Here is a 23,130-nt window from a genome sequence, read left to right on the forward strand (position 1 = left end):
CGAATGCTTGGGTAGCCTACTAGTTAAGATAACTGTTCTCAAAATTCAGGAAATGCAGATTCCAGGACTGGTCTTTGCACAAATTTTTATATGTCACTTCAGATGGATATCAACATGATCACTTTATCACTTCATTGCTATAATGATTCTAAGTCTGTAATAGTTGAATGAGCAAACACCTGTAGCTGATATGAAGATCTGATCATAAATAGAACACTTTAAAATCAATACCGTGGAACTGTCACAGTTTAATAACAAATATTTCTTTTTCAGGTTGTACTGGGCTCATCGCATTACACAGGTGCTAACCTTTGTGTTTCTGCTGAAGATTGTTAAACTGAGGTGATTGTAAGGCACTTTACAAGTTATCAGTGACAATGAATAATCCTGGTTGTTACTTGCAAAGTTTGCAAAACTTGTCTACAAGTAACACTGCGTATTTTGTCTTTTTTGGATGATGTTCCAGGACATGTAATACGGAGAAAAATTCTGTTTAACTAGAATGTGAGTGAAGGATATGCACATTCAAAGAAGGCCAGTTCCATTTCTGACAGGAAATTGTCGTGGAATTCTGAATTCTCTGGTTGTTTTGCTAAAATATATTTTAAATGCTCTGGTTATCAGGCCAGTTTTGTATGAAATAGGAACAAAATTCTAGGCCAATCACTCTCAGTGAAATAAAAAATTGTGGTTTTTATTCTCATTTATTATGCTGCAAAGTGTATTTTTGCACAGGGAGGATTCCTCAGTACGTCAATGTCAAAAATCAGAATGTGACAGCCCAACCCTCGGTTTTCAACAAACAGTGTGTCTGTAAGAGCTGTGCCCTTCCAGAGGTAGTTATTGGAAAATTTAAAAAAAAAATCTTTTGAAGATTAAATAGGATGTACTGTCTAAAAAGTGCTTAGTTTTATTTTGTGTTACTCTATAAATCTGTGTGTGCTTCTTTTAGGTTTATACATTTTGTCTTACAATTGTGTACTGAAAATATAAAATAAAAGTTGTATAAACATGTATTCTATTGGAGAGGAATATTATCATGAATGAGCATTTCTGATAATTCTTATTGTAACATTGTATGTTTTGGGAGTACAGCAGGTGAGATGGACACAGCAAGAAATAAGGAAATAAAGCTGTCATTGTTCAAATCCGTCCCAGGTTTTATCATAAATGGGAATTGGTGGAAGGCAGATTTTTGTCATACAGTGAACTCCAGTAGCGTGTATTTTGTGCATATACACTTCATTCAGACCTGTAATTAAGCCTATATAACCTGTACTGCTTGAAGTTTTCATTGGCATAATTAATATGACATCCAAGATGCAGCAAAATAACTGTGATGTGTTCACTGTTATTTTGATTTTCTAAGTTCCTCACTCTTTTTCCATACTTCTTTTTCTGTATATTGACATATCACTTTTGTAAGTACTTAAATGCTACAATTATGATTAATGCTCAGAGTATAAGAAGTTCAGTAACTGATACTATAATAGTGAGAAACTCTTTTGTGTTGAGTGTATTAAATTTTTCTAAAAGCAATCAGTATAACACAACAAAAGTTGATTGACTCATGGTAATTACTGCTTATCCACAAATAATCCATCTCTGTTACATTTTCATGTTATTTTTGTCTCATGATTTGACAGAATGGTGATCTTATGTGTCAGGAAGAAGCAGACACTTTCTGTATAACTGTACAGGCCAGTGCTGGTTGATGTTTGTGGTTTGATGAAATAAGTACTGTAGTTATGCAGGTAGTTGTAAATGCATTTTAGCATTCAGGGTGAAATAGATAGGAGCTGTAGAATGAGCATCCTTTCACTTCACTTTCAGGAACTGAAGCCTGTAGTATGACAATGAAAAAAATAAATCATAAAACTGCAAGCAGGTGGATTTTCAGTATCTCACCTGTTAAGAGTTTGCTATGTAAGCGATCAAGAAAAGTTTTACAGTGTATATTGCTGACTGGATAGGCCATTAGACTATTTTCTTCCTTGTATTTGCAGAATTTTCTGGCGAAAATTTATATTTTTAGTAATGACAGTAAGATGAACATGACACTGGCACAGGAGGTTTCAGTAAATACAATGACTGACATGTGGAAAGTTCCACACAAAAGGACCTATGTGTGTCCTAGTGCCTCTTCATTAAATAAGTCTCTTTGAAGCTTATATAAAATGATGTACAGTATATAACTTTCAGTTATTTATAATTCTTCAATAATTGGTATATTTGAAATGTGATGTGCCTTTCTCCTATATGCTCTTTCATGTATGCACATTTAGCTGTTGTTATGAAAAATTTTCTCTAATTGTTGAGATAGTAAGCTGTTGACAACTAATTGTTTCTGTACAATATTTGAAAATATATTTCCATTGGCAAAGATTACTGTTCCATACATGGTTATTAAGCTATATCTTACACTTGTAATAACTTTTAAATTTCTGATTTGTTGTCATGGACCGTATTCAGTTACCATAAGCTGTATGGAAAATAGTGTGCAGTCAGGCTTTCAAGTTCTGTATGATATTTGACCATTAAAATTTGTTACCTCCATTTTCAACATAATAAAAAATTTTATATGCCTTTTTAGTAAGATCTGTATAATGTAAAATTAGTATATTTTTACATTAGATGAGCAACATTACAGTGAAGAAAGAACATTCATTTTTTTATTAAAACCAAATGCTATGGCATATTTTACACATAATTAAATTTTATTTGGTAATTTTTAATTTCATAAATAGAATTGGATCAATGTTTAGTTCTTTGTTCAGAAGTCAGTGGCTACTTAATTAATCAACAGAAGAAAATATTATATGTTCTCCAGGATTGTTCAGCACCTTATTGGATGTAAAAACATGCATAAAGCAAAATTTCGTTTCACACTGAGAATGATACTGATTGAAATATTACATGTGCTGTATTGTAAGTGATCTGGCCAGAAAGTGATATTATAGAACATGTCCATATTCTCACAGAGTGTATAATTCTGTCTCAAAGAAAGTGAAGAAATTTTTGACTGGTAATTCACCACTGCACAAAAATACAAATATTTCATTTTTATGGCGGTATGAAGTGTGTGTCTATCGCCAACAGAAATTTTCTGCATATTTAAATATTTAACCCATTCACTTTTAAAGCAGTTTTTGACCAATAAGTGTTTATAAGGGTCTGCTAAGAGGTAATAAAAGTATCTTTAGTGTACACATTTGAGTGGTCAATGTACATTTACTCATTATTTTGATCAGGCATTGCAGTTGTGCTGTGGTCACTAAGAATGTTAATATTTATGATGACATATGTTCTTCAGAGAAAGTTTGAAAATCTTACTGCTGTTTATATTTTATTGTTCTAACGTGGAAGACTGCAGATGAACATGCACATGGCGTGTGTGTGTGTGTGTGTGTGTGTGTGTGTGTGTGTGTGTGTGTGTGTGAGTGAGAGAGAGGGGGGGGGGGGATTGAAAGGACTAATAGGTCTTCTAGTCAATGAAGGTATGAACATAGAAATTTGTCAGTATGTTTTCCAGTAATGCTCACTTGTGAAATATTACTAATTTTTGTAAGTGGTGCCATCACACACAGAGCAGTATAAGTGAAAACTGTGTGTCACATAAAAGAACAAAAGCAATTTTGTTAATAATTCACTTAAAATGCCTGCATTGTTTGGAGAACACATCAACACATACACTTTATAATTTATGTTCATTCCATAAACAGTTAAGTGTTCAAAAAACTATTCTGTGTAATTTATTTCAATAATTCACTGTAAATGTCTCTGAAACTTGTATTTTGACAAAGCAAACACAAAATTTAAGCATGGGAGGTACGTAAAAATATAAGCATGGGAAAGTGGTATCAGTGTCTATTCGGAACGCATTCAGTATGTAAATATTTGCCAGTTAGACTGAAAAATGTGTAAAGTTTAGCCTATTTAAAGTTATCGTCTATTAGTTCATTACATACAACACACACACACACACACACACACACACACACACACACACACACACACACACACAAGCTGTCATGCTGTATAGCAAGAACTGGGAGAGTCTAATCTTTCACTAGAATCTCACTTCTTATGTACATATCCCAATTTTAACTTATGCTTACTATATAATTTATTTTAACATTACTAATGAGTGAGTCCTGAGAAGAGAAACTACTGGAACTGTCTATACAAAGTGAAACTGATTATTTACAAGGGAGAGTATAAGTTATGTTATCAGAATTGCTTGTAGGAATTTTTAAACTTTGATCACAATTTCCTAAAACAGAGATGTGATCATCCAAGTATTTCAGTATTTTTGAAGTGTCATGTTAATACTACAATTAAAAAGTGAATAAGGCCTTCTTACACCATGTAACAATAGAACATTAAATTGCAAAATATACTCAGTTTTCTTCTGTATGAGCATACAGTTTATGCTGAAATTTGTGCAGTATTATGAATGAGCAGGTCGTTTATGAAAAAAAGAGAAACTGTTATTTTAATAACATACAGGAGTATAATGATGCAATGATTATTTTACTGTAAATTTCTTGTAATTAAATATGTAAAACAAATGTTGCTAGCTACAAAACTGCATTAAAATTTTCTTTCAGTATTTCATTAAGCATAAATATTTTTATGACCATGTAAAATAAAAACAGAAAAAAGAAAAGCAACTTCATGGCTTTAATGCAAATATCTTCTGCAGAAGTATTTTGTATTCTATAACACAGTTACAGCAGTGGAACAGTATAAAGTGAATTTTATGCTTGAAACCAAGGTAAAATTACAACACTTTTTGCTTTGCTGCTTCTCAGTATATAAAAGCAAATTTCTCTGTGATGAATGGTTCTGTGTATTTTAGTTTTTATTTTGACAGTGTTAAATTAACCATATGTACTAAAAATTCCAAACAAAAAATTCACAATGATTGTACTATTATTGAATGTGAGAACTTTTGTGTTGATTAAAAATTAAAGAATTTCTGCCAATCAGTTTTGTACTTATCATATGTTCTTGTTGCTTTGTTTTTCATATTTCTTATGACAACAGATAAATTGTTTCATAAACAAATAGTGACTGTATTTGACAAATGGATAAAAACCTCATAAATAAAAGTATCATAGATGAGTGACACACATCATGTTGAAGCAGATTGATTGGTGAGTGCAGAAATGCTCGGGCAAGAAATGCTATTAGTTACTTTCTGCTTCGTAAGTATGTAAGGATAAGATAACCACACATTACCCCTGATATTTCCTACATATGTGATGTATTTCTCTCGGCCCTGGTTTTAAGAAGTAGTTTCCGATGATATGCTTTAGTTCTTCTATAGGAGCTCCATGGTGTGTACATTATTAATTCTTTGTAAAAGTTTGCTACTTCTCATTAATAGAACTTATGAGGAGTGTGTGTGCAAGACACAAGAGCAAAAGCTGTAAGAACAAGTGCAGCAGTTCTGATAGATTCACAGTTCGTCCATGTGTATTTTGTCCCTACTTGAGATGTTGCCCTTTCTGGCAGCTGACAAATAACCATTCCTCATCTGAGTTCTACATTTTTATTTTTAATTAGAATTATAACTGTGTATCATTTCAGTGTACCCCCAACGTACGGTACGGTATATTGAAAAATATCCTCAGACAAATTAACTTAACCTCCATATAAATTAACGCCTGGAGGAAAAGGCCATTTATTTTCTTTCCTAGTCCACTGGGTAGGTACAGGGTTTATTATTACTTGCACTGGTGGTAACAAGGAGAGTGGCAGAATGAAACAGGTGGTTTCAGTGGTAAGTAGTGAGAGACTGGTCAGAATCTCCAGGCTGCGGTATATTGGTCAACAGTCATCAGAGGGCGGCACCATCTTACATGCTTACACAGGCAGCCGTACCGCATATGGACACAAGCCACAACTGTCACTTGGAGTATCTCCATCGTGTTCTCTCTGTCGATACTCGGGGCTTCGCGGGGAACCCAGATCGTCCTTGGATACTAAAATTTATATAAATAACAGCTGTGGGTAATACCTGTTGTACAGAATGTGACAAATGGCTTCTTCACCAGGGTTAACTGCTACATTAGCTTTGAGAATTACTAAATTTACTTCTGCCTGCCACACCTGTCATGCAAGTCACAATCTGGTAGACTAAGATCCCTATATGAACACACTACCTTTTTGTTTACCGAGCGAGGTGGCACAGTGGTTAGCACACTGGACTCTGAGGACGACAGTTCAAACCCAGGACCAGGCATCCTAATTTAGGTTTTCTGTAATTTCCCTAAAATGATAATGCCAGGATGGTTTCTTAATCTTACGGGACCTATGACCTCGCTGTTTGGTCCCTTCTTCCAACTCAACCAACCCTTCTTTGCTGTAAAATTCTACACTAGAATCAAGAGTTACATTCCTGTATAACATTGTACTGAGGAAAAAGGAAGTTTAAGAGAGCATTTAGTCTTCATACTACGCATTGTTGTCAGTACAGATAGAACTAACACAATTATAGACTCCTCAGTGCATGTGTAGTAATTAAGAATAAAAAATAGAAATAATCAGCAGGAAATTTTAAAGAGTTGGAAACAATACACTACATTACGATACGCTTGTTTCACTGTGTAAAATGTCAGTCAGACAACATTATTGTTCACACATGTGTGTGTAAATTGTGGACTGTTATATTACGAACACAAAATTAGCATAACAGCTCTGAAACAATAGTCATACTGTATTACCACGCATTAATAGAGATGAAGAGGGGTATATTTATTGCTAAATACTGTGTTATAAGGTAAAGTTTTCAGTCTTCATACTTAAGATTGGAATACAGTACTCGTTAAATGAAACAATATATTCCATATAATTTATGTAAAATACAATAATGTGTGCCATGCAGAAAAACTACTAAAAGTTACATCTTATTCATGCCATTTACTCAAAGAAAATTATACATACAGTATTATGTACTTCATTATTCATACACATAACTAATTTTTTTCAACTAGGAAGTTACCTATAACTACCTATAACCATTTTTTTCTGCCAAAGCATCAACACGTGGTGAAAATGTGACACAGCATTACCGTCAAATAAATTTGTAGTGTGCATGGCCACTGCTTTATTGGGATGATGATTTTCAGTGTATGATGCAACCTATTCCCATGCTTTCAGCATTTCTCTTATCGTGCCAGAAGCTTGCTGTTACTTCCTCCTCCTCCTCTTCTGAAGAACTCCTCTCCATAATTTCCTGCTGTGAAACCCACTGCAACTCGGTTGTTCCTTGGCTGTGATCTTCCACAATCTCATTGATATCCACTTCTAACCCCATGCTCTTGCCCAAAGACACAATCTCATTGACTACAGGCTCCACAGGTACTGACTCAAATGGCTCAGATTCACATTCGACAATGTACTCCAGCCAAAGGTTCTGCCAAGCATAAGTAAGAGTTATCTTGGTAACCACTTCCCATGCCATTACGATTATCTTGATGCAGGCAACAATGTTGAAGTGTTATTTCCAAAACTCTCTGAGAGTGAGATTGGCAGCTTCAATCAACTCAAAGCATTGCTCGAAGAGCGCTTTAGGTTATAGCTTCTTAAAGTTAGAAATAATCTGCTGGTCCATAGGCTAGAGTAATGGAGTTGTGTTGTGAGGCAGAAATTGCGTCTTGAAGAATTGAAATTCTTCAAGGAGGTGAACATGTAGGTCTGGAGAATGGGTGGGAGCATTGTCCATAACAAGCAAGACGTGGAGTGGCAGATTGACATTGAGCAAGTATTCTTTCACCAAAGGACCAAACACTTCATTTGATTCATTCACAAGAAAGATCACGTGTCACCTGAGCCTTGTTATTGCACCTCCATATCACATTTAACCTGCCGTTGTGGACTTTACATTTCTTGAAGGCTCGTAGAGTTTCTGGATTGTAAACAAGCAGCAGTTTAATTTTAAAATCGCTGTTTGCATTGGCACAGAATAGCAGTGCGAGACGGTCTTTCATTGCCTTGTGACTGGGCAATGCATTCTCCTCAGCTATTATAAAGGTACGCTTCAGCATCTTTCTCCAGAATAGACCCACCTCGTAACAATTAAAAACCTGTTGTGGCAGATAACCCTCAGAAACTACAAGCATCCTGAAGTTTCTGATGAAGTTCTGTGCTGCTTTTGTATCAGAGCTGGCTATTTTGCCATGCCTCACAATGTTGTGGATGCCAGTTCTTCTCTTAAACTTCTCGAAACACCCACAGCTTCCCTTAAACACTTCTTTGGCCTCTGATGATCCTGGTGTGATGATCCTGGCATCTTCTTAATGAAGTCGACAAAAAACTTTCTTGCCTTCCCACAAATGATATTCTCGGTAATAGTGTCCCCTTGCAAGTGCTTTTCATTTATCCATATAAGGAGCAACCCTATGACATTGTCCAGAATACAAGACCCTTGTTTAGATACTCATGTCACTCCCTATGAAGTGATACTCTTGTCACTCCCTTCAAAGCATCTATCTCCTTAATCTTGTCCTTGTTCTTGAGCATAGTGCAAATAGTTGGTGTAGAGTGAATGCCCATGCTTGCTGAATCAGCGACACTCACACAACATTCGTGATTTTCAATGATTTTACATTTCATTTCTAAGGCGTTTTCTTCCTCTTATGGGCATCTTCTTGCAGCTTTATCGTTTTACATTTCTAGGAACGTTATTAAAATTGCACACAAAAAACACTGTGTGAACACAGGTTTAGAGAAGTGTATGATCACAAGCTGCATTAAGATGGTAGCAGAAAGAGTGCTAAACTCAGACTGCGGTATGTACTAAAGACATTGTCCATATGCCGCTGCCAACAATGAAAGGTGTTCATATTCTCGAATGTTTCCGTGGTGCATGATCAACTGGCGAGTCATTTTCTTAGAATTTATTGTGCTTATTATGCAAATTGTGCCATTAGGGGAGGTGCTTGTTAAGTGAGGTTCCACTGTATTGACCACCTGTCTGTACTGGCAGGCACTGTGATTTCATGCATAATACACTCCTGGAAATGGAAAAAAGAACACATTGACACCGGTGTGTCAGACCCACCATACTTGCTCCGGACACTGCGAGAGGGCTGTACAAGCAATGATCACACGCACGGCACAGCGGACACACCAGGAACCGCGGTGTTGGCCGTCGAATGGCGCTAGCTGCGCAGCATTTGCGCACCGCCGCCGTCAGTGTCAGCCAGTTTGCCGTGGCATACGGAGCTCCATCGCAGTCTTTAACACTGGTAGCATGCCGCGACAGCGTGGACGTGAACCGTATGTGTAGTTGATGGACTTTGAGCGAGGGCGTATAGTGGGAATGTGGGAGGCCTGGTGGACGTTACCGCCGAATTGCTCAACACGTGGGGCGTGAGGTCTCCACAGTACATCGATGTTGTCGCCAGTGGTGGGCGGAAGGTGCACGTGCCCGTCGACCTGGGACCGGACCACAGCAACGCACGGACGCACGCCAAGACCGTAGGATCCTACGCAGTGCCGTAGAGGACCGCACCGCCACTTCCCAGCAAATTAGGGACATTGTTGCTCCTGGGGTATCAGCGAGGACCATTCGCAACCGTCTCTATGAAGCTGGGCTACGGTCCCGCACACCGTTAGGCCGTCTTCTGCTCACGTCCCAACATCGTGCAGCCCGCCTCCAGTGGTGTCGCGACAGGCGTGAATGGAGGGACGAATGGAGACGTGTCGTCTTCAGCGATGAGAGTCGCTTCTGCCTTGGTGCCAATGATGGTCGTATGCGTGTTTGGCGCCGTGCAGGTGAGTGCCACAATCAGGACTGCATACGACCGAGGCACACAGGGCCAACACCCTGCATCATGGTGTGGGGAGCGACCTCCTACACTGGCCGTACACCTCTGAATAGTGCACGGTACATCCAAACCGTCATCGAACCCATCGTTCTACCGTTCCTAGACCGGCAAGGGAACTTGCTGTTCCAAAAAGGACAATGCACGTCCGCATGTATCCCGTGCCATCCAACGTGCTCTAGAAGGTGTAAGTCAACTACCCTGGCCAGCAAGATCTCCGGATCCGTCCCCCATTGAGCATGTTTGGGACTGGATGAAGCGTCGTCTCACGCGGTCTGCACGTCCAGCACGAACGCTGGTCCAACTGAGGCGCCAGGTGGAAATGGCATGGCAAGCCGTTCCACAGGACTACATCCAGCATCTCTACAATCGTCTCCATGGGAGAATAGCAGCCTGCATTGATGCGAAAGGTGGATATACACTGTACTAGTGCCGACATTGTGCATGCTTTGTTGCCTGTGTCTATGTGCCTGTGGTTCTGTCAGTGTGATCATGTGATGTATCTGACCCCAGGAATGTGTCAATGAAGTTTCCCCTTCCTGGGACAATGAATTCACGGTGTTCTTATTTCAATTTCCAGGAGTGTACATAGTTCACATTTGTCCTCATGTGAATGGAGATATTTCATGTAAATTCAGCTCAGTTAAAAAACATACATTTCAGATTAGCTTTTCATATGTAGAGTTCGTAATAGTTTGTTGTTTAGATGGGAAAACTGCATAGGTACAGAAAGTGAGGACTAATTTTGTTAATAACATGAGGCATCCTTGCCAGTGTCCACCAAAGAAATATTTACGTATAACATATATATAAGGATTGATTGCCACTTACCATACAGAGGAGATGATTTATAGTGAACATGTACTTTTAAAGATGTAAAATAACTTAGTTTCTGAAGAAATTCCTTTGTCACTTGTACACACAACCCACATATCCACTGTTGCCCTCTAACGCTAGTATTAGGACACCATGATAGTTGTCCAAGTTGTACGTGCGTTTGTTAAGATAACAAACAGTTTTGGCCTGAAACTAAGTGTTTCCATCTTTTTACTGCAAGTTGTCCACTGCTTAGCAACTCATTTACTTGATGAACAGCAATCTATCCTAGTATATGTATTACAATGAAAATAATCAATTATTGATGATATAATTAAATGGACAGATAAAAAATTTACTCACCGAGCGACAGCTCGGGAACACACACACAAAAAGATATACTTTTACAAACTTTTGGGGCCAGTGGCTCCTCCTACTGGCTGAAGAGTTGCAGGAGAAGGAAGAGGGGTGAGAGAAAAGAACTGGAGAGATTTAGGGAAAGGGATACAGTTCAGAAAAGTCACACAGAACCCCGGGTCAGGGGAAGCTTATCGGACAGGATGAGATGAGACCCCAGTCCGTGAGCAATATTTAAAAAATTGGAAGGAAAAATTGGCTGCTATAATCATTTTGTTTGGGTGCAAAATGAGAGAGGAGTTTTCTGACCATCCAGAACTTAAATAGCTACAAATTACAAATGGCATAGATCTCTGAACACATCTTCAAAGAGATAAGACCTCAGCAGCAATGACTAATTTTATCATGAACAGCTACTTTTAAAATTAGTTAATTTTGTGTAACTAAGTGACTTTTTTCCATTTCCCATATAGCAGAGATGCTGAGTCTTAAATAGGCACAACAAAAAGTCTCTCACAAACGTTAAGGCCTACATCAACAAAAGACAGACATATGTGCGCACACATGCATACGCACACACCAATGCAACTCAGTGCATGAGTTGCGTTTGCATGAGTGTATGTGTGTGTGTGCGTGTTTTGTTGATGAAGGCCTTAACGGCTGAATGCTATAATTGTGAGAGTCTTTTTGTTGCGGCTATCTGCGACTCAGCATCTCCGCTATATGGTGAGTAGCAACTTTCCTTCTCATAATATTGTTACAATCCACCCTGGATTTTCCATTGTTTGATTTTTTTCCATTTCTGCAGATAAGTCAACTGATAGGATATCTGAAAAATATTTGATTTTATATGTTACATGTGTTAATGGTCAAAATAACGCATGCTGCTGTTTCTGTCTTGAAGAAAAAATTATTCAAGCTATCTCAGAAGATGGCATAGGCGGGGAAATTCTTAAAGAAAAGGTTGTAGGATTTGGTACAGATGGAGCATCAGTGTTTACTGGTAAAAAATAAGGTGTTGCAGCTACAATTATAAAAAAAAAAAATATCTCCACACCTGATTAGTGTACATTGTATGGCTCATAGGATGGACCTTGTTTCTTAACTAGTTTTTAGTGATGGAAAAACTGTTTATAACTTTGAATGCTTGTCAGATGAACTTTATAAAATTTTCAGTACACCACATACAGGTTCAAAACTTGAAACATTGTGGTGGCTATATGTGTCATTGGTTATGTGAAATTTAAAAAGCTGTATCATATCTGTTGGATTTCTAGTGAGACAGTTGCTTTGTTGGCATTGTTGAAAGATTTTCACTGCATCACACAGTTCCTAGACTTAGAATCTGAAAGCAGTGAATTATTAAGGAGAGAACACTGAGATTTATAATAAGCATTCACTAAGGAAAAAGTATCATGTGTTCCATCTCTAATTACAAAAATGATGCAAAAAGAATGTTTCATACAGTGAAATAGACAATAAAATGAATTCTATGACACAAACTCTTAAAGAAATGCATGTTAGGAATGATCTTTATTTGAATCTTGACAAAGAAAATGACTTAACATACTGTAAACTGCATGCTCTAGTGTTTCCCAACTGAATGCCTTGATTGTTTCACTGACCCATTTTGCTGTGTGTGATGGGACAATATGGAGCAATATGACTTTGTGTTGCCTTTTTCCATATTCTGGTCTTTTTTGTGTAATTCTTGATTAAAATCAATAATTTACTGTTGGTAGCAATCAGTGTTAACAGTTTCACAATGTTTTAGCAGCTCACAACAGATGACACCCTTCTAATCCCACCAAACACAGAGCATTGTCATCTTTTCAAAGTGATTTGGTCTTGCAGTGAATGTCGTTGGTTTGCGCATGATTTACGACTCCTAGGATTCTCAAAATATATGCATTTTTCATCACCTGTCACTGTTCAATGGAGAAACGACTTTCTTTTGTGTCCGGCGAGCAGCATTTCACAAGTGGTCTTTCAATTTGCTTGCTGTCCTTCTTTCAGTTCATGCGGAACCCATTTTCCGACTTTCTGCATCACATTGAATTGTTCCACGAATTCCTGTTGAGTTTGAGTTGCATCTTCATCCAATAAGGTCTGCAATTCATTGTCTTCGAAGTTTTTAGGTGGTTTCCTGCTCCTTTCTTTTCTCACGTCAAAATCACCGCCTTTCATTTCTCACATCAAAATCACCACTTTTGAATTCTTTGAACCTCTCAAAGCACTGTGTTTTCTTAAGAAGCATGTTTGCTGAAAACTTCGACAAGCATTCGATGCAATTCTGCAGCAGTTTGCTTCAAATGATAACAGAAAACCAATGCTGTCCGCTAATCATAGTTCGTAGGCACAAAACTCGACATGTTTATAGGTTTGAAACAGATACCGATGTACGGAACTTTGGTTACTGTATGTTGACATTCGTCGTCAGCCATTCTAGGAAGCAGATGACACTGCAGACACAGTATCACGGGCCCTACACTGACAGCTAGCACTGTTTGTAGGGAAATTCTGGTTTCATACTTCTACATCTGGCATTCCATCTACAAACCCAAAGTTAAACCTCCTTGTCATCTAATGGCCAATGGTCAGTCATATTTACTAATTACAGATTAAAAAGGATGTGAGATAGATAGAAGCCTGGACTTACTCCTTCATGTTTTCTCCTCTTATTTTCACTGACACTTTTTGATTTATATATAATGAGTTTCTATGTTGTCCCATTTTCCAGTCCACTCTCTTTTCTCTTATTATAGTTTTGAGCTTATATGAAGCAATACTGTCAAATGCTTTTTTCCACACACAAAGATTTCTTCCCCTTTCAATAACCCTCTCTCCCAAAATTTACAAGAGTCCTACTGCATCTCTTGTGTCTAAAATCAAATTCTCAGCTAGATTCTCATTCGTTACCTTTTCCAGTCTTTCATTAATGATTCTTAACGTAACTTTGCTTGTATGTGAAATGAGGCCATCTGTCCTGAGCTCCCTGTAATTCTTGGTTCCTTGCTTCTAGAAGGAAAAATGAGCCATATTACCCTTTAATGAATCTAAATTTGGCAGAGAACGGGGTGAAAACACACTATAAAACTCTTTTGGAATATACCCACGGAAATAAAAGTGTGGCAGATAGCAGAAATTTTTTCAAATGTAGGTTAAAGAGCTTTCTCCTTAGCAACTCCTCCTAAACAATAGACAAACTCCTGAACAGAGATAATTAATCATTTAAAAAATTGTAAATGGTCGGCATGCAGCTGCATCAGTATTATTTTTTAATTTTTTATTTAGTTGTATATAAGTGTTCTATGCTTGTTCTGTTGGCTCGTTTCGCATCATAAAGTTTATTGTGAATCTGATCTGTGGAGTAAGTAACTAAATAACTAAGTCTTTGATACTGGAATCATTACTGAAGTCAGAAAGTCTTCTGGCTATTCTCCCTCGTCATATATTTTGTTACATAATCTTACTCATTCTTTGTTCAATCATTTTAGTATTCCTGCTTGTACTGTATCTGCAGCTACCACTTTCTCCATTTTTCATTGCAGATGTTGCTGTCTTAGGATCTTCCATTATGACTGTTGGTCCTTTCTCATTATCATCCATACTGTTACAGAATTCATGTTCCAGAGGTGCTGATTTATGGTATGTGTCATATAGCTCTTGCCTGTCTGTGGAGAACGTGCCGGTGATCTTTGTACATTACGTTTTGGCCTCTGAAGCAGGCCTACTCATACTCTGCCACTGTCATGTATCGTGGTGTACCTCGGCTCGTCAGTAGGGGCGACCTTTGTCCTAGCTTCCAGTGTCCGATGCTGGCCTTCCTGTGGCCATGCTGATTGTTGTGGCTTGTGGTGTGTGGTGAGCAGAGGTGAATCCCATAGTGAGGAACTGATGCTGGATGGTATGGGTACTTACTAGCTGTTGATGTCCACTGTTTAGTGGACAATTGATTCTCTGCATTGCGGCCCATTTATCCACATTACAGTAGTTGACAGCAGCATTAGCTGACTGTGGTGATGTTAGTTTTTATCAATTCAAAGTATTCACGGTACACCTTTGACATGGTACATGAAATGCTCATTACCTGCACAGCTTCCAAAACAAGAGTGTTCCATGTCTCTGGCACTCAAGAGCGGGCCTGTTCAAATATTCAGTAGTGTGTCTTGCCTGTCCTTCACTCAGCTGCCATGCCATTGGCCAGTCCAATGTCTGGCGACATGCCGGTCATGTGACATGCTGTAGTATTGAGTTCACTGAACAACAGGAACAGTTTCTCTTAACTGCAGAATGAGTGATGTGGCGCAGTGGTTAGCACACTGGACTCGCATTCGGGAGGATGACGGTTCAAATCTACATCCGGTCACCCCCATTTAGGTTTTATGTGGTGTCCCTAAATTTCAGGTAAATGCCGGGATGGTTCCCGTGAAAGGGCACAGCCGACTTCCTTCCCCACCCTTCTGTAATCCGACAGGGCCGACGATCTCAGTGTTCGGTCTCGTCTCCCGAATGAACCGACCTTCACTGCAGTATTTTTTAAAAATTTTACAAGTCAATTGATGCAATTACAGTAGTACATTAACATTTATACATCACATTGCACAGACATTGGTATATTTTACAAGAACAATTGCTTGCATGCAGTATTAAAGCCTGCATTATGCCAAAAACAGCTAAGTGATTGTTTAAAATTAGAATAAGTGTCAGTGCATATTTTTATGCCACTGACATATATAAGGAAGTAAATTTTCTTCATGGTCATTGTTTGAATGAATACAGGTTTTAACTGCATTCCTTAAGAAGAGGTTTAAGTGAACGCTCAAGAGCGTGGAATACATGGGAGTTCACATTTTCTCGCAATGAAACAGATAAATTTTCATTTTATCGCCCCAATTTCAGTTAAACTACAAGTAACAGCATCACACTTTATCTTTAAGGGACTGCTTTTCTTAGGCAGTTTCCCCCACTCTTGTACATCTTAACTCTAAGTATTCATTCATTTTATAGAAAATTTGTTTGATAAGGAATAATTTTAGTTTCCTTTTGAAAACCTGTACATTATTTATTTCCTTTTTTATATTGATGGGGAGCTTATTGAAGACCTTTATACCTGACTCAGTAACTCCCCTATGTACTTTAGTGAGAGTTGCAGAGCCTTGCTAAAAAATTTTCACCTGTCTTAGGTCATGGTTGTGGATGTCACAATTTTTTTGAAACAGTTCCCTGTTGTTGGCTACAAATAACATCAGTGTGTATGTATACTGACCCGTGATGGTAAGTATCCTGAGAGATTTGAAGAGACCTCTGCAAGATGTCCCATTAGGGACGCCACATATTAGCCTCACTGCTCATTTTTGTATTCTGAAGACTTTTTCAACACCTGCAGCATTTCCCCAAAAGATTTTGCCATAGGAGAGAACAGAATGGAAATATGCAAAATATGACAACAACATTATTTCTCTGTCTACTAACTGATGGAGAGCTCTTAGTGCAAAGCACGATGACCTAAGTTTCTTGACCAGCTGATCAATTTGTTCTTTCCATTTTAGGTGACTATAAGTAGCTATTTCTAATTCAGCTGCGCATAGTCTTATTATGGTGTCTCTTGTGTCAGTTATGTGCCCCAAACATTGTCGTATAGCTTTTGTGGACAATTACCTGTGAAAAAACTACAGTATGCCATTCATTCAATAAAATCAGTGTTCATTCTGTATTAATACAATAGTCACAATTAACATAATATGAAACAATGTAAAGTCCAGGATGGAATATAAGCAATATTATGGAAAGGATAGATTTCTACTCACTGTAAGTTGAGTTTCAGACAGACACAATGAAAAGACTCTTACACATTGAGCTTTTGGCCAAAGCCTTCACTGAAGGGGGGGGGGGAAATAAATAAATAAAAATGGACACACATTCACACATGCAAGAACGCCTCGCAGATACAACTGCTATCTCTCCACAAACAGCAATGACCCTACGACATGATGTTGAGGCAAATCGCTTCTGTCAATATCTCTTGGTTAACAGGGACATTCTGCACTCTGTTTGATATGATGTCTTCTATCCCATCGCATATCAGTTTGAATATTCCATATGTATATATTCTGTGTACTATGCGGTAGTGTGGAGCTGTGTCAAAGACTTTCTAGAGGTCCTGAAACACTGCATCACTCTGCACTATGCCGTGGAACTTAAAATATGACATAACAATCAACCTATGGAAGAAGTTGGCACAGTCAAATTCCTGGGACTAAATGTGGACAAGAACTTAAGCTGGAAAACACAGACTGACTCCCTATAAAATAAACTAAACAGTTTTGCATTTGCATTGCAAATACTAGCAAATTTCACTGACTTGAGTACACGAAAAATTGCTCACTGTAGTTATTTTGAATATCTCATTAGATATGGGATAATTTCCTGGGGAAGTTCAAGTAGTGTGACTCGAATACTGAAACTGCAAAAGAAAATCGTCTGATACAAGTGTACTGCGCAGCAAACAGTCATGTTGTCCATTATTTCAGAAACTACAAATCCTAACTGTTCCCTCCATATAGATTTACGAAATTATAATCTTCCTCCACAGCACACAAAAATTATTTGAGGAGAATCATTTTAGCCATACTATAACACAAGAAATAAAAATAATTTTATGCTGCCCACACACCAGTTGAAATGCTCACGGACTCCACTGTATATGGGGATGACAATTTACAACAAGTTAATGGACAAAAACATATTTAATACGAAGCCACACATTTAATGAGGCTACAGAAGATTCTGTGGGAGAATTGCCACTATTCAATAGAAGAATTCATAGTGAATGAAATGATAATTTGAGAAAGGGGCAATGAAGTGTTAGATTTTATTGTATGTCTGTATAAAAAAAAACTGAATTATTAACATAAGCTGTTCTTTGTTTACAGTGAAATTTTACCACAATTTGACATGTCTCCCGTACCTGATTTATATATATTTATAAATCATTTTTGTATTCTGAAGACTTTTTCAACACCTGCAGCATTTCCCCAAAAGATTTTGCCATAGGAGAGAACAGAATGGAAATATGCAAAATATGACAACAACATTATTTCTCTGTCTACTAACTGATGGAGAGCTCTTAGTGCAAAGCACGATGACCTAAGTTTCTTGACCAGCTGATCAATTTGTTCTTTCCATTTTAGGTGACTATCAGTAGCTATTTCTAATTCAGCTGCGCATAGATCTATTCTTATTATGGTGTCTCTTGTGTCAGTTATGTGCCCCAAACATTGTCGTATAGCTTTTGTGGACAATTACCTGTGAAAAAACTACAGTATGCCATTCATTCAATAAAATCAGTGTTCATTCTGTATTAATACAATAGTCACAATTAACATAATATGAAACAATGTAAAGTCCAGGATGGAATATAAGCAATATTATGGAAAGGATAGATTTCTACTCACTGTAAGTTGAGTTTCAGACAGACACAATGAAAAGACTCTTACACATTGAGCTTTTGGCCAAAGCCTTCACTGAAGGGGGGGGGGGGGGGGGGGGGAAATAAATAAATAAAAATGGACACACATTCACACATGCAAGAACGCCTCGCAGATACAACTGCTATCTCTCCACAAACAGCAATGACCCTACGACATGATGTTGAGGCAAATCGCTTCTGTCAATATCTCTTGGTTAACAGGGACATTCTGCACTCTGTTTGATATGATGTCTTCTATCCCATCGCATATCAGTTTGAATATTCCATATGTATATATTCTGTGTACTATGCGGTAGTGTGGAGCTGTGTCAAAGACTTTCTAGAAGTCCTGAAACACTGCATCACTCTGCACTATGCCGTGGAACTTAAAATATGACATAACAATCAACCTATGGAAGAAGTTGGCACAGTCAAATTCCTGGGACTAAATGTGGACAAGAACTTAAGCTGGAAAACACAGACTGACTCCCTATAAAATAAACTAAACAGTTTTGCATTTGCATTGCAAATACTAGCAAATTTCACTGACTTGAGTACACGAAAAATTGCTCACTGTAGTTATTTTGAATATCTCATTAGATATGGGATAATTTCCTGGGGAAGTTCAAGTAGTGTGTCTCGAATACTGAAACTGCAAAAGAAAATCGTCTGATACAAGTGTACTGCGCAGCAAACAGTCATGTTGTCCATTATTTCAGAAACTACAAATCCTAACTGTTCCCTCCATATAGATTTACGAAATTATAATCTTCCTCCACAGCACACAAAAATTATTTGAGGAGAATCATTTTAGCCATACTATAACACAAGAAATAAAAATAATTTTATGCTGCCCACACACCAGTTGAAATGCTCACGGACTCCACTGTATATGGGGATGACAATTTACAACAAGTTAATGGACAAAAACATATTTAATACGAAGCCACACATTTAATGAGGCTACAGAAGATTCTGTGGGAGAATTGCCACTATTCAATAGAAGAATTCATAGTGAATGAAATGATAATTTGAGAAAGGGGCAATGAAGTGTTAGATTTTATTGTATGTCTGTATAAAAAAAAAACTGAATTATTAACATAAGCTGTTCTTTGTTTACAGTGAAATTTTACCACAATTTGACATGTCTCCCGTACCTGAAACAGATGATTTAGATTATGTACGTTATGAGACAAATCAACCACAATTCACAATATCCATAGCCTTATGGACCCCTTTGATGAACAGAACAGTTCAGGTTTACATTATAAGTGCTTGTGGAAACTGTGTTGATTCCCATGTAGGAGTTGCTCCTTCTCCGGAGTAGTTGGCAAGAATGAACCTTGCAATGAGCTGGAAAAGGTAGCTGAAAACTAGGGGAAAAAAACAAAAAAAAAACGAAAACATGACCACTTTAATCCGAGCTCACATCTTTCCTTGTCACACAGACTGGTGTACAAATTTAGTAGCAGTTCATCTCCAATATACTAGCAAAAATGTGGTGAGTATACAAAGGAGATTACATACAAACCAGTCATTTGTCTCATCTTAGAAAAATTGGTGAAGTGTTGAGCCCATACCAAATAGGACTAACAGAGGGTACTGAATGTGTATATTGTTGTCAGGGGCGTAAACAAGCTGGGTCAGCCAAGGTCTTGGGCCATGTCCCCAAGGTCGAGGGACCTCTGGCATCCGAAAGAAAGAAACGGAAAAAACAAGGAAAAATCGAAACACAGGAATTAGTAAAATCCTTCAGTCAAGTGAACAATCTTCCTGTATATAAACAATCAATGTTGTTTTTGCAAATTATTCTGACATAAATCAACGTGGGTCATTTAACCAGCTTTATTTAGCGTGCAACTCTGTGTCTTTTCGCAGAGGGCTGATGCTCATCTAACCGCTTTCACACTATTTCTCTACCGTTCCACTATCGAACTGCGCATGTAAAAGCGAACACTAAAATCTTTCCGCGCGAGCTTTGACTTACTTTACTGCGATGATCATTTCCCCGTAAGCAGTTGGCCGCCAACAAAATATTTTCGCATTCAGAGGAGAAAGTTGGTGACAAATTTTGTGAAAAGATCTCGTCGCAACGAAAAACGTCTTCGTTGTAATGACTCCCATTCCAGAGCGCGCCTCATACCTGCAACACTCTCTCTCCCGTTTCGCGATAATACAGAACGAGCTGCTTTATTTGCGCTTTTCCGCTGTCCTCCGTCAGTCCTAACGCCTAACGATACCCCACAGCAAAGCTATGCTGCAGAAGAAGACGGGCAACCGTAGTGTAAGCAGTCTCTTTACTGTATTTGTTGCACCTTCTAAGTGTACCGCCAATAAAATGCAGTCTTCGGTTATCCTTCTCCGCAATATTTTCTAGTTGTAGTTCCGGTTTAGCTCGTTCGCAAGTGCCTAGGCATTTAATCGGACTAGAAACCTTTAAATTTTCGTTATTTACCGTGTAAACGGAACGTTACAGATTCCTTTCTGAGGTCATGTGGCTGACCTCAAATTTTTCATTATGGGATCAATTGCCTCTTTTTGGACCTTACATATACGTTGTCTGCATAATTTTGCAGGTGGTTTTGATCATATCATGGCTTTGTTAGATGGTGAACGACAGTATTACCTGCAAACATTCGAAGTGAGCTGCTCAGATTGTTTCCTAAACCCATACATTTTATAAATATATTTGTGTGTGTTTTCCACATCTCATCATAAGCCACTGGAGCGATTTCAAGTAAACTTGGCACACATATCCCTTACTGAATTTTTTGATTCTACGCTGCACAAATAGTTCATTTTTTGTTTTCATTTCTAATAAAAATTGGCAAAATGAATACCCAGGCAATGCCGTGTTTGTAAGCTAGTCGTTTATATAGATTAAGAGGAACAGAAGACGGCCTACAACGCTTCCGTGGAGAAGGCTAGATATGACTTCTGCTTCATAACTGTGAGCTTTCTGTTGGAAAATAGCGAATCCAGTCGCACAACAGCGACGATACTCCACAGACACGCAATTAGATTAGAAGCCGATTGTGTGGAACGATGTCGAAACACTTCTGGAAATTTAGAAATATGGAATCATCCTGAGATAGTCTGTCGATAACAATCCCTACTTTGTGTGAATAAAGAGGCAGCTATGTTTCACAAGAACAATAATTTCTGAACCCATGCTGACTGCGTGTCAAAAGGTGGTTTTCTCCTAGGTATTTCGTGATGTTCCAACACAGTATATGTTCCAGAATACTAATGCAAAATTATGTCAGTGATATGGGTCAATAATTCAGCGGAATTCTTCTATTTTCTTTCTCGTGAGCGTAGTTAAAGAGCACAGAAACGTTATTTATTATTGAATTTGAAATGGTAAAATTTATTGATAATGTTCAATGAAGATAAAATTTATACACTGTTTAGAAAGCTAAGATTTGCAGCGACTGGAAACAAGTGAATATCAGTCCGAAGTCACATACAGTCTTTAGACTTCTATCGAAATGATGGGTGCTCCCGTCAGAGACTTCTCAGAGTGAACTATTATCAGGTGTACAACCGGTACATAATGTTACTCATCCCTAGAAATTACTGTACTCATCACGGAAATGAAAATATGTTATTAGTCAATAATAACTATAGTGTTATGCCTGTTCTGCACAGCATCATTTGACGGCAAATGTTGTCAAAGAAGGAATCGACAAATATTAGTAGGTCTGCGTCATTTACCAGTCGTGACTGCCGGCCGCGGTGGTCTCGCGGTTCTAGGCGCGCAGTCCGGAACCGTGCGACTGCTACGGTCGCAGGTTCGAATCCTGCGTCGGATGTGTGTGATGTCCTTAGGTTAGTTAGGTTTTAGTAGTTCTAAGTTCTAGGGGACTAATGACCACAGCAGTTGAGTCCCATAGTGCTCAGAGCCATTTGAACCAGTCGTGACTGCGTCAGGGTTACATATAAGATTTCGTTACAGTTTTATACAAATACGGAAAAGTTTTCAGAATAAGGGCACGTATAAAATATTAAGGCAATATTGTTTCGTTCATTCACTTTGGTCCGTATTGAAAAATTCCCCAATACAATATAATGGGTGTCTTTCCAAGTCCTGCGCAATTGGCCTTTTGAACAGTCCTAGCGGCAGAGACCTCACTACTCGGTCCAGTGTACTGAACATCTTTAGGGCTACCACTGGAAAACTGTCTTACGTTCCAGTCAGTCGACAACTTGGTACTTCAATGTTCCTCTAGTAGCGTGTGTCGTGATTATGAATGTCTTGCTTCATGCTGAAATCACCTTGATTTTCCTTTACACTGCTGAGGCATGGGAACACATATTGGGTAATCTGGTAAATATAGGTTTGCTGTCCTCCTGTGTTTACTTCATGTAATGATACCGATAGCTTTCTTTGGAGCATCAACACCTCCTTATAACCATAATTAATATGGCTGTGAAAGAGTGAATAATAAACTGTTAACAGGTACTGGTCAGTTAATACACCTTTTAGTTTTCTTAGCAGGTCTATAACACGAGAGAGCTTGGAACACACATACTCATAGTCAGTTTTCTGTCTATCATGAAGCCTAGTAGTTTGACAGCATCCATGTTATCCTGGCAGCCGACGTTGCTGTAGCTGCATATCATGTGTTCTGTTTTTTGTTGATTCAT

At 38.1% G+C, this 23,130-nt stretch overlaps 1 protein-coding gene across 8 annotated transcripts in view; it reads left to right on the top strand.

The window, feature by feature from the left end:
• The window catches only part of LOC126285457 (putative fatty acyl-CoA reductase CG5065), a 375,357-nt gene extending 370,351 nt beyond the window's left edge, over positions 1–5,006 (top strand). For all 8 annotated transcript variants that reach the window (XM_049984862.1, XM_049984865.1, XM_049984866.1 and 5 more), the window contains one exon: positions 274–5,006. In XM_049984862.1, the coding sequence (XP_049840819.1) occupies positions 274–346 (73 nt within the window). In that variant the 3' untranslated portion in view covers positions 347–5,006. The remainder of the gene's footprint in view (positions 1–273) is intronic.
• The last annotated feature ends 18,124 nt before the right edge of the window (positions 5,007–23,130 follow it).

The sequence above is a fragment of the Schistocerca gregaria genome, chromosome 8, assembly GCF_023897955.1.
Source record: "Schistocerca gregaria isolate iqSchGreg1 chromosome 8, iqSchGreg1.2, whole genome shotgun sequence".
Lineage (NCBI taxonomy): Eukaryota > Metazoa > Arthropoda > Insecta > Orthoptera > Acrididae > Schistocerca > Schistocerca gregaria.